General features: G+C 40.9%; 1 protein-coding gene across 3 annotated transcripts; it reads left to right on the top strand.

Moving 5' to 3' along the window:
• The first annotated feature begins 346 nt into the window (after positions 1 to 346).
• Positions 347 to 2,495, top strand: LOC121985294 (transcription factor bHLH130-like). 3 transcript variants are annotated; one of them, XM_042538657.1, is made up of 7 exons: positions 349 to 624; positions 760 to 1,272; positions 1,440 to 1,657; positions 1,733 to 1,900; positions 1,977 to 2,042; positions 2,110 to 2,178; positions 2,291 to 2,495. In XM_042538657.1, exons 2-7 carry the CDS (start codon positions 762 to 764, stop codon positions 2,339 to 2,341), a joined length of 1,083 nt encoding a protein of 360 aa, XP_042394591.1. In that variant the 5' UTR covers positions 349 to 624; positions 760 to 761; the 3' UTR covers positions 2,342 to 2,495. The 3 variants fall into 3 exon arrangements, with proteins under 3 accessions (XP_042394592.1, XP_042394591.1, XP_042394590.1); XM_042538658.1 differs by having other exon boundaries at positions 347 to 1,272; positions 2,110 to 2,172; XM_042538656.1 differs by having other exon boundaries at positions 350 to 1,272.
• The last annotated feature ends 10,674 nt before the right edge of the window (positions 2,496 to 13,169 follow it).

Consider the following 13,169-nt stretch of genomic DNA (forward strand, 5'->3'; position numbering starts at 1 on the left):
AATCCAATCAAATTTTCTTGAACGCCAAATTTATTTTTCCTTTCACACATTTACTTTTGAATCTCTGAATTGAAAAATCTAGTTATATTGATTATCCAATTTTATAGGTGAATTGATTTTAAAAAATTAAAATTAGTCAAGCACTTGTTACAATATTTTAACTTTCTCGTCTTTTAAACTGAGTGGATAAAATTTTAAAATAATTCATTTAAATTGTTTAGGGGACGAATTAATTCCCTAAATTGATGACGGCGGAACTGGACAGCTGGCTGCCGCGTAGCTGGAATACGTTGAAATAGCCACGGGCGAGTGGGCAGGATACACGGTGGGGAAGATGCAAGCATTCATGGAGTCCAAGGGCGTACTCGTAATTTAGCGTGGGCGTGGGCGTGTGTGGTTGCTAATGGCGATTGCGATCGGAGAGATACACGATATAGCAATTGTTAATCCTGATCAAAATACGATCTCGATTCACATTGTAGTGCCCGAGGCAGACTCAGTGCTTTTGAGTTTTGGTTCTCGCCGTAGGTCAACTACTGAAAAGAGGTGATTGGAGAAGGGTAAAGATAGGCCTTCTGTCCTGCTTTCCTCGATCTGTTCTTGAAATCGATAGATTCCGAGATTGTAAGTCTCGATGTATGCTCATCTTTTTAATATGTTTCGTAGAAGATTCGATCGAGTTCCCACCGTAGCATATATCGTTAGCTAGCTAGATAGCTAGGAAGTCTCGATCTGATAGAGATTCAGTAAGATCTGCAGCGATGTACGGAGCGACGGCGGTGACGTCGAAGGAGGATCTGAACCTGCCGTACCGGAGCCGGGACGTGCTGTCCGAATCCAACTCAAATCTTCTTCGCTACCAGTCGGCTCCGAGCTCGCTGCTGGGGGAGCTGTGCGACGACTTCCTCCCCGGCAAGACCACCTCCACAGCCGGCACCTTCTCGTCCGGATTCTTAGGGCCTGACCTCCAGATCGAGGACAGGACCTCCGGCGGCGGCGCGGCCGCAAGCGCTGGCCATGGCTTGCTGCCTCTGCCTCCGCAAAAGCAGCAGATTGCGATGCCCGTGTTTCATCCTCAGACCCAGACTCAGCTTATTAAGCAGCAGCAGATGGCGAACCATGCGTATTCAGTGGCGGGATCGTCCTCGATGAGGGTGGACACGGCGGAGCAATTCCACAAGAGATCCAACTCCTCCCATCCTAATCTGATCGCGAGGCAAAGCAGTTCGCCCGCTGGCCTCTTCTCTCACCTCCACGTCGATAACAGTACTGGTACATAATAACTTCGTTTTTAACTACTTCGCTTGTAGCTGTTCCAAATTGGGGTTTAATTTCCTATTTCTATTTTAAAGTTGCCGGACATCATGATTAAAATCGCGCTTTGATGTATGTACTGATGCCTAATAACCTTTGTCTACGTAAATGTACGTACATGGTAGGATTCGGGTACGGGACGGTGAGAGGTGGTCTGGGAAACGAGATGAGTGGATTGAAGAAGTCGACGAGCCTGTCGACGTCGAAGCAGAACTCCAGCATGTCACAGATTTCGGAGGCTGCGGCTAGTGGCAATAGCCCTGAAGAGAGCGGCAGCTTCGGCGCCTTCCGGGGAAACAATAATTACTCTGCTTGGGAGATCAATTCCTCTTTACAGCTTCAGGTACCCAATTTGTTCTATGTATTAGCTACATGAGTCGACCGTATACTAACTAATTCATGGATTTCTATGTATTAGAATGGAGATAGGAACCATGTGTCAGGGCTAAGCCCTCAATTTAGCTTGCCGAACACTTCATCGGAGATGGCCAATCTGGAAAGGTACTGGGAGTTTCAGGATGCCATGCCTTGCAAGGTCCGTGCTAAACGCGGCTGCGCTACTCATCCTCGGAGCATAGCTGAGAGAGTAAGTACGCTGTTTCTGATGTTTCTTACTCATCCTCCATTGCTGATCTTGGTTGATCCATATCTGAATCGGTCAGGTAAGGAGGACTCGAATCAGCGAAAGAATCAGGAAACTGCAGGAGCTAGTCCCTAATATGGACAAGGTAATTATTTAGCTAATTAAACCTTGGATAACTAGAAGAACATCAGTCAATGACTATTCACTGGCAGCAAACCAACACTTCGGATATGCTAGATTTGGCCGTCAGCTACATACAAGATCTGCAGAAACAGGTGAAGGTATACGATCGATGATACATTAAATTAGATGCTCTTCGATAAACTACTTTTTGGTGGTACCTGATGATCAATTTGCTTGTTATTTCTCCCAATGCTGTGATTGGCCTTAAAGGTACTATCGGAGAAAGGAGCAAGTTGCAGTTGTTCAGCTGGCAAGCAATAGCAAATATTCAACGGCGATCCGCCATGTCTAAAGTTAAAAATGGCTGTTTATTAAGTGGGCAATGCCCGAACGGCTGATTCATGTTCAAAGAAGCAAGATGGATGTAATTTGTTTGCTGTGTGACCTTCAATATGATGATCTCAATTCTGAATTAGCGTACAGGAAGGCATCTTATGTTCACTCGCTGGTTGGCTGTGTGGGCAAGTGACCGCACGAAATAGATTACAGTTCTTTTTTTCACTTAAAGACTATTAGAATATTTTAATTAAGATAATTTGATGATCTTCTAAAAATTTAAATTAAAAACTAAGAATAAAATAAAATTGTAAAAGCTGCACAACATAATTCATATTGTCATTTTGATTATTAAACAAATTTATCTAAATTATCGTTGATGGTGTCCTTCACATGCTCAGACTCTTCCTCTCCTATTTTCCTTCGAAGCTACAGCGGTATCCTTTCTCAGCTAGCTAGAGTTCGTTCTTGCTGTCGGTAGATTAGAGATAGTCAGTCGAGGGCCAGCGATGCCAATGTAACCTCTCCGACGATCAAGTTAGATACTAGCTGAGGTGCGAAGCTCGCATGTGCGCGAGAAGCAAAAGGAAACGAGGAAAAAGAAGAAGAACCTTCACGTGAGAGAAGAAAATCATATCTTTACGGAGTTTTATATAGTCGCGGAGGTGAAATGTCCACGTAGACCACCATGTCAATCCTAGGCGAGTTATGTGGACGACACACGATCGAAACTCCATCCATAGGCCAGCCATGCACGCAAGCGGGCCATTGCACTAGGGGAGACAATCATTGGGTCGTACTTCTGGTGACGTTTGGTCCTTAGCCCGATGTCTTTTTCTAGGTAGGCAGCCTCACTTAGGTCGGTTTTGCGTAAGGGATTGTCGAATGTTGAGGTCAAAGAGAGCCCACTCGATCAGGATTCCTTTTTGTCTAGAGACCATTGTCGTAGTGCCAGGTAGAAGAGGTCAGAGTTTGGTGGGACCCTATTGGTATGGAGGGCGTTGGACAATGTATAAGGCTAAGATAGGGCGACGACCCAACCAGGTTTATCCAAGCTTCATCACATGTCCCCCTTTTAAGTAAGATTGGGGAGTGTAATCCAATGGAATTAGACTAAATGAGTAGGAGGATGTTGGTGAGAGGGTGAAATACTGACCTCTCCACCCGAAGATTTCCTGAGAAAGGAACTTTATCCCACGGTCGCATGGATAATAATCGAAATGCCAAGAATACCTGAAGTCCAAGAGAAGCCCAATCTTGCCCTGACAAGAGAGAGGAACTTGATCCCTATATCGTGGGGATAATAATTAGAATGCCAAGAATACTAGAAGTCTAATCCTACCCCAGCATGGGAGAAGAACTCGATCCCTCGATCGTGAGGATAATAATCGGAATGCCAAGAATACTATAACACTAACTATAATTCAACCATGAAGATAAGAATAAGGATTCTGAGAATGCTTGAATAATAATAATAATAATAATGCTAAGATAGGGAAAATCTCACCTCGAATAGGGAGATGACACCGGATAGGATAGCAATTATCCTATGGGTGGGCGAGAAGAGGAGGAAGGAATAGAGGAGAAGCAAGAAGAGAACCTGAAGAAATAAAGAGAAAAGCCATCATTTGCTAAATAAAAAAAATGTTATTAATAATTGAAGGATGAATTCTCATACAACTAAATAGGAGTTTATATAGGAGTTTATATATGTTCTAGACTCTAAGACAAACAAAAGAAAGAAATCCTAATATATATATACCTCAATTCCAATCTTGTAGGAAAAAAAGAGAACTTTCCAAAAAAGAATATCTCTTGCCAAAAATTAAAATTAATAAACCATGATACTATTTTAGACAAATTATGACCTATAATTACCAAAAATATAAAAAATACCTTAAATGCCATAAAATTAAAATGATCAAAAAGAGTAATAAAATCTTCCGAGACTAGGATGAGGGCCTAAATGGTAGAATTTGGGTCCAAAAATTAGAGGTTATGGGTACTCAATAACAAATATAAATTTTCAAATTCTGCATATATAGAAACAGACAAAGCCTGATTCTGAATCCTTGGTTAAAAGTTATGATCATTTGAAGTTCAAGGGGTCATACTGGGTCTATCTTATATCAGGAAAAAAGCTCAATCCCTTAGTCATGAGAATTATACCAATTTTTTATAAGGAGAATCCCGCTCAACTAGGGAGAGAAGCTCAATCCCGCCCGGACCATCCGGGCACCCAGACTAGATGGTCCGATGCCTGAACGACCAAGGCGTCTCATCGTAGAGCTGTTGCTGTGGATCACTTTTGGGTCTACATCAGCAACGGTTCAGGTGCCCAAACATGGTTTAGGAGCCCAAACATGGTCCAGGCGCTCGAAAATGAAAAAGTTCATCTACCAGCTATTGCAAAGTTGTTGCTTGAAGATAAAGTTTGCCTCGCTGGGGGTACCCAAAGAGGGTCCACGCGTCCAAAAATGTCATGTTAGCAAACAACTAGTTTTGACCAATGGGCTATAAATAAAGCACTGGTCTTCTTCATTTTAGTGCAACACTTGTATTCAAATTATTGTATTCTATTTTCACTTTCTGAGCTTTCAATCATTGTACGGGGCTTCTCCGTCTCCGAGAATTTGCTCGAAGAAGGAGTTTTGGTAGTGTGCTTCATTTGTCTTGGATTAGCAACCTCCCTGGTTACAAACCAAATAAATCCGGTAGCCTCGCTTAATTTTCTATAATTTATTTCTATTTTTCTAACAAGTGTTTCTAATTAAAGTCAAAAGTTGCGAGAAGAGTATATTTATAATTTCAAGCAATTCACCCCCTTCTTGTAGGCCGCACGAAACCAACACCTATTGTTCCTTCAACGGAGAATGCGTCCTCACCTACTCCTCTCAGGAGGAAAGCCCACACAACTAGAAATAAATACAGCGAAAGATAAAAGATAACCAACTCTGCAATAGAGGGATTTACACAATCCCACATAATATAGAAAATATAAATGGACTACATGCTCTCATGACTTAACACAATGAGTATTATAATTGAATACAGATACACCACAAGACTAAAATCCATGAATAAAACCAAATGTAAATATAAAGCAATAAGACACAACATGGAAAAACACAATCTAAAGTGTGATGTGGGACCGACAGCCAGGACCTCTGAGCGGCATGCCACATCCTCTACTTGCTAACTTGGAAATAAAGGAAAGCAAGGGGTAGTGAGTACAAAATACTCAGCGAGTATAAGAAGATAGTGCATGATATTATATATATGGAGATCAAAGGATGCAGTCTCAGATTAAATATTTACCATAAGCGTAAGAGTACCAATATAATCATCTACTAATCAAAAGTCTAACCAACACATAAAACTCCACTAACTTGCTCAATTAGGTATAACCAACAAATCGAGAGTACATATAGTACATCCAAACCTGCACGAACAAATACATGGCTAACATATAGCAAGCATATAACAAGCACTAACTGTAGGAGAATGCTCTATCACGGATGGTCTTGTAGGAAGTCAGGTTAAGCAAATAGTCACTGTCTGCAGATGAATTCGCTACCATGAATGATCTCATGGGCAGACAAGGTATATATGTAGCTATCTAGCTATGGACTACACGCGAACTCGCTACCATGAACGTCTCATGGACAGTCATATGTATTATGATCACTGACGACTCTCTCAACCATTAATGGGAGGCAAATGGTCTATAGTATATATCAATGTAGGTCTAGCCTCACTAGCGTTTAGGCATGAGCATAAATAACAATCAAAGCCTAGTAGGGTACTCAATATCCTACAATATGACATGGTCCTACAATACATAAGCATGAATAAATATCAAGCTAGTAACCTAGTTCAATATTCTACAACTATGTTATGGTATAGCGTCACTAGCATAATAGTACGAGCATAAATAGTCATAAATAGCCTGGATAATAATGAGGCTGTATGGATATCAAAATAAATCAATATACAAGATCATACAATAAAAGATCAAGCTCAAGAAGCAAGAGTGAATAGAGTCAAGGTAAATACAACTATCAACCAGAATAATAAGTCATGCACTAAGGTCAATGAACTATGAAAGCAAGAGAAGAAAGCACCCTCCTTTATCTGTGTCTAGTGTTGAATGCCCTCCAATTGGGACTCCTGTCTCGAATAAAAAACCTGCAACAATTCACTCAATCAAAATCTAGATCTACCATAGATCAAGTAATGAAACTTAATCCTAATTCGATTAGGAAACTATGTTTAATTCCCACCCAATTAACCAACACTCCCTTCCCTGCCAAGTTCTTATGATTAAATCAAAATCAATTAATTGAATCTTCCTGTTAAACATGCTTCAATTAAATTTCCTTAACTTGTTAACCTAACAACGAGAATTAATCAACCATATCTACATTTCTTATTGTTAACTAATCATAATTACTCTGTTGATAACAATTAATCAATTGATTATTAAATTACACAACTTAATCTAGCTACCATAAATTTATTAGTGCATAACTCAAATTGATTCATTCGTTACCTAATCCGACATTGGTCTCTTCTTTGACAACATCACACCATGCACATTCTCCTCCTGAGGTGGCCCACGGTAGGTAGTGGCTGGCGTTGCATTGAGAAGGACAACATTTGGTGGTAGAAATACTTGACACAACATGTGCGAGAAGGAAGGTCGACCCAATATCAGCATCGGTTACACGCATGAGCGAAGGATATGCTGGCGATCAGGCGAGCCAAGTCTCAAGTGCACAAAGAGGAAAGGAAAGATCTACCGACGTTGGGTGTTTGCCTAGATGGAGGGTTGTGCCGCAATTAGGTAGGAGGTGCGGCTGCGATGATAGGGCCGCCAGCGTGGGGAAAAAGAAAGGCTGACCACTAGTGCTTTGGATGTCGAGGATGGCGCCGACAGCTGTGTCGTCAACCGAAAACCTGAGCCGACGCGAGAGGGAGAGAGGGTGGTACGACATTGCGAGATGGGAGAGGGTGACAGGGTGGCGACGAAGAGGGTTCATGAGTGAGGGGGAGAAGAAAATCGAGAGAGAACTTAGGTTAAGTGAATTAAAAAGAAAATAAGTGAATTTTTCCTCATTTAATTAGGGTATATAAAAAAATAGGATTCCTACTATCTTATTTATCCCCATAAAATATAAAAAACTCCTATAAAATCTAGAAAAATTCCTATAAATTCCTAAAAAATCTATAAGGTGATTTCTTAATTAACCTTAATTTTATTTAATTATCATATCTCACTAAAGGCTTCAACATCTCCAAGTGGCACAGAGGGAAAACCTGAAGTCAAAAACAGGATTCTCTTAGTTTGGGACAACCAAAAGGTTAATCTGTAGGCATGCGAATGGCATGATCAATATGCACACTGCTTGGTGACTTGCAAGATCTCTCACTGGGTATTTGCAATCTTGTTTGTTTATAGAAAATTATCTTTAATTGGATGGAAGGCATAGTGAGAAGGGTTGCAGAACATAGCTAGTGATATGAAACGCCCTTAGCTTGTATTGGGATATTTTAACACTTTCCTCTCAACTGAAGACAAATATAGTAATATTCTAGTCACACAGTATAGTATAGCTAATTTTTAGACTTTTGTGTCCTCTATGGGTTTGGAAGATCCGACCAATATGGGATGTAGGTATACATGGACAAATGGGCATAAAGAGGGCTATGATCAATAAACTTTAGTTAGAGACCAAGCTACAAAGCTTTGCAAATTTCATTCTACTAGACTATCTATCTAATCATTCGGTTTGCTTAGTTTCCACTCTAAATTGTGACAACCATTTTCCCATGTCATTCAAGTTTTTTAACATGTGGGCAAAGCATGACACTTTTCCACAACTCTTTGAAAGTAAATGGCAACCTACAATTAGCGGATCTATGGCACTGCTCAATTTTGTCTCGAGCGGATCTTTTGAAGTTTAAGACAATTGAATGTAGAGCACTTTTAGCACATCACAACAAGGGTGGATGTTGCATGACAGAGGCTAATTGAGGTTCAAGAGGCTAGTTTGAGCCTTGGTACACTACCCGACAATTACAAAGAACTATAACACTCAATAATTCATTTGAATGTCGCACAACATAGCTTTTGAATGCAGAATGGCTTTCCCTTATGCATGTCTACAGTTTGGATACAAATTTGGGGCTGATTAGCAAGATATGATGGATCTCCTCTCAACAATTGAAGAAATCAAGGCGACACTTTTTGATATAGGGGACCAGCGAGCACCATGCTCGGATGGCTATGGATCAAAATTTTTCAAGTAAGCTTGGGACATTGTTGGGGGAGGGGGGGGGGGGGGGGATTTTACTGCTACAGTTCTGGAATTTTTCAACAAAAGTAAGCTACTTAAATGATAGAACCATACTTTGATATCTCTGGTCCCAAAGTCAGCACATGCAACCAAAGTGATTGACTATAGGTCAATCTTTGATTGCACAATCTACAAGGTTATTTCTAATATCTTAGCGAATAGAATGTCTAGTGTTATGAATCATCTCCTTCAATCTTAGGCTACATATGTGGAAGGTTGACTCATCACGTACAATATTCATTTGGCCCAAGAACTCTTTCGAAGATACAATAGGAAGTGAATTTCTCCAAGTTACATTATGAAGATTGATTCTTGGAAGGCTTTTTACTCGGTGCATTGGGGTTTCCTACATGAGGCCCTTATGAAGTTACATTTGTAAATACCCCGGGATGGTTTTGATATGGTCAATCGAGTTAAGTTAGGTCTTGCGATTTTGATGTCTTGTGTCTAAATGTGCAGGAACTTAGGAACTCAAGAAACTAAGCAGAAGATGCAGCTAGAAAAAAGGATGACATGGGAAGCGAGTTGACGGGCTCGACACATCCGAGGAAAGAAGTATTGTGGAAGAGTACACTGGTGGACAAAAAAGGAAGCGCACAATACATCCGAGGGATGAGAAGCCAGGGAGAAAGCCTGCTCTATAAGAAGACCAGAGTTGAGTTCGGGTGAACTTAATTCTAGATAGTCGAAGCATCACCCAAGTGACCACAGGAAAGAGACCGTTTGGATGAATAGTTCTAGAGGTTCCTCCAATGGTGTTGAAGGCATCTCCCACATTCGAGATACCTCCAATGTGCCTGAGGTGCCTCGGATGAAAATGTTGGTGTAGGGAGCACCATAATCAAATCTATGTTTTGATGGTGTCAAAAGTTCAAGTTAAGTTATGTTATGATCAGATGAACTAACTAAGTGTTAGGATGTTTACTCGACTAAGAAAGCCCTAGTCATGACTAGGCAGTGAAGTCTTAGCAGATCATAGAAGCCAGATAGGAAGTCCAGTTTGGGTCGAGGACCTGACACTTGGCAGTTGGATTCGATAGCTCTGGAGGACCTAATATCGAGGGGAAGCCCTTACGAGCCAATCCGATGCTATGCTGAAGTCCAAACAAGTCTGGAGGACTCGATGTTTGGAAGGTAGATTGAGATAAACAACTAGAGTGGAGTGATGGGGAGGTCGTGTCCTTGGAAGGGACAAACCCTAGGTCGCTGGTGCAACTAAAGAAATCGGGAGGTTTACAAGTTGAGATTAAAACAGGTCTTACTATATTTTCTTATTCATGTAACATTATACTACTGTACTAACTTTGTGTTGCAGGGATACCTTTTATACTATGAAACTAACTCTATTTTATAGAATCCAAAGGGATCGATCAACCAAACAGGATGTTCAGTTGACCGAAGTAGTTAATGTGGCAAGGTTCAGAACTCATAGAGCAAACTTGGAAGTCAGACAAATCAGTCAACCGAACACAGAGATTGATCGACCGAACCTAATTTGGTAAACGCAATGGGAGAGATTTGATCTCGACAAAGTTTGAAAATAAAGGTATTGGTTGGCTTATCAAGATGATCAGTCAATCGAACATTGAATGACATTAATGATGCTAAAGATTGAATCTCAGCGAAGAAGAAAATTTCAGTGATTAGTCAACCGATAGACTTTATTAGTAGATTGAACACCAGAAATCATGGGATCAGTTGATTCAAATCAACACAAACAAGGAAAGGCGCAGAGTTCAATCGACTGATAGGAGGATCAGCCAACTAATAGCTTTAGTCGACCGAAGGATTTTAAGTCGACCGAACGAAGCCTATAAAAGAAGGCCTCAAGGCTTGAGCTAGAGAAAACATTTTGATTCTGATCATTCTTTCACTACTGTTCAACTTTCTGATCTTCTTCCTCTCTATTTGTACTGCTCTACACTTCAACTTAGTGTGCAAACTACGACGCCGAAGAGTTCCAACAATCTTCATCTTATATCTTAATTGTCAGTACATTTACTTTTAGCTTGCATAATTCCTTGTAAATATCATTGTACGAATTACCACTTTTCAAAGATTTTGAAAAGAGGAATTTTACTGGATTATCCAATGGTGTGATCAAGAATTGTGAGTCTTGTAGTAGGAGTAGACATAAGCTCTGAACCAAGTAACCAACTATGTCTTGTATTGTTTTTGCTATCTTATTCCGTTACTTACTCTAATTCAATTTTAAGAAAAAGAAAAGATTTTTAATGAACAAGATTCACCCCCCTCTCTCATTTATCACGATCTAACAGAAAAGGCACAAAGGCACCTTCAATCGCATTAAAGGTGCCTCCAACCAGTCAGAGCCATTGGTTGAACGTTGGCTGACTGTTGGAATGTGGATAAAGTTTTATCTATTTAGAGGCGCCCTGGATGGCTTTGGAGACGCCTCTAAACAATAGTAACTTTTTCTAGGAGGCTATAAAAAGTCCCCTAGAGCTAGGAATTATTAAACAATCATTGTACTAATCTTCCTAGCTATTTCTGAGCTTACAAAGTGTGTAAGAGGCTCTCCATCTTCAATGAAGAAGATCTTTAGTGAGCTTTAAACTGTCTTAGATTAACAACTACTTAGGTTGTAACCAAGTAAATCTTTTGTCCTCATAATTATTTTATACATTTTATTTTGATTGTATAATCAATATTCTGTTTTTCCTAAATTCAAAAAGTAAGAGATTTCTAATTTATTTTCAGGGTTATTCACCACCCTCTAATCAGCCTAACGCGGACCTACAATTGGTATCAGGGTTAGACCGTTCTAGAAGGACCGACTGCCTACTAAAGCAAGTAGATGATGACCAGACCAAGCATCTGTAAATACCCCAGATTTATTTTGATGTGATCAGCCAGGTTAAGTTAGGTCCTATGTATTTGATTCGTGTTTCGAAGTGTGTAGGAGCTTAGGAACATAAGAAGTCGAGCGAAAAACACAGCCATCCAAAAGGATGGCAAGAGAAGGGAGTTGACGGACTCGGTGCATTTGAATGATGCCGTGTTGCGGAAGAGTACAGAGGCAGACGAAAAGGACGTGTATGGCAGTTCGAGGGATGAGAAGCCAGGGAGGAAGGTTGCTCAAGAAAAAGGTCAGAGTTGGGTTCAGGTGAGCTTAACTTGTGTTAGCCAGAGCATCACTCGCACAAAGAGATCAACTAAGGAGTTGATCTACCTCATGGAAGGGTGTTAGTCCTCTGGCGGCTGACTAGAGGGGGTGAATAGCCCTGAAAAATAAATGAATACTCTTTCTCGAACTTCGAACTAAGTTAGGCAAAATACTTGTAAAACAACAAAAAAGAAATGAATAAAATAAAGATAGAGGCAAGAAAGATTTACTTCGTTTGCAATCAGAGGACTACTAATCCAAGACAAATAAAGCTCACTAAGGTCTCCTTCTTCCAAAGGCAGAGTAATCTCTTACAACGTTGAAAGCGTAAAAAGTAGAGAATAAAACTAGAAGTGTAAGCACAGAAGTTGTTACCAGTGTTATCCTAACTACATAAATCATGACTGAATTTATAGGCCTAATTCGGGCACCTGGAAGGGATACAGGCGCGTAGGTGTGGATAAAATTTTATCTGCATCACAACGGATCGTGACGAAACAGGTTTGGATAAAATTTTCGGTCCGGGCGCCACAGGGGCGCCTTAGCGAGGCGCCCCGGCTGAACCAGACAGGTCTGGGTGCCCAGAGTAGCTCAGGGCGCCTGGACCATAGTCAAATCCAAGTTGACTTTTAGTCCGGGTCTTTCGCTCTGGCTCCGTTCGCTTGGGTGATTTTGGCCATCCAGAATAGGGCTCACCCGAATCCATTTTTTGGCCTTCTCGAGCAGTCTTCCGCTCCCGCTTCTCGTCCCTCGAAAATGTCGCACGCCTCCTTCTCGTCCACCAGCATACTCTTCCGCAACACCTTGTCCCTCGGACGCACCAAGCCCATCGGCTCTCTCCTGTGCTATTCTTCTCCCTAGTTGCGTTTTTTGCTCGACTTCCTGTGCTCCTAAGTTCCTGCACACTTAGACACAAGACATCAAAATAACAACATGACTTAACTTGACTTGGTTGATCACATCAAAACTCTCCCCCCTTTTTGATGTGAATCAAACGAAGTTAAGTTACGGTAAAATAAGATATTAAATTAAAGACATTAAGGCTACGTTTGGTAGGGTGTAATCTGCCTTGTAATGTAATCAGGATTACATTACAAGGTTGATTATTTTGTTTGGTTTAATTTTAAATTTGTAAAGTAATGTAATCTGGATTACAAAAGGTAGTGAAGTTTTGTAATCTGGATTACAAAGTAAATACTATGTAATCGGATTACATTACGAGGTCATCGTTTAACCAAAATTTAAATGTCGAATATACCCCTAGTCTGCCGTGGTCGCCATCCACTGCCGTCGGCAGCCGCTGCCCACCACCGTCGGCCCCGCTTGC

This window comes from Zingiber officinale, chromosome 5B, assembly GCF_018446385.1.
Source record: "Zingiber officinale cultivar Zhangliang chromosome 5B, Zo_v1.1, whole genome shotgun sequence".
Taxonomy (NCBI): domain Eukaryota; kingdom Viridiplantae; phylum Streptophyta; class Magnoliopsida; order Zingiberales; family Zingiberaceae; genus Zingiber; species Zingiber officinale.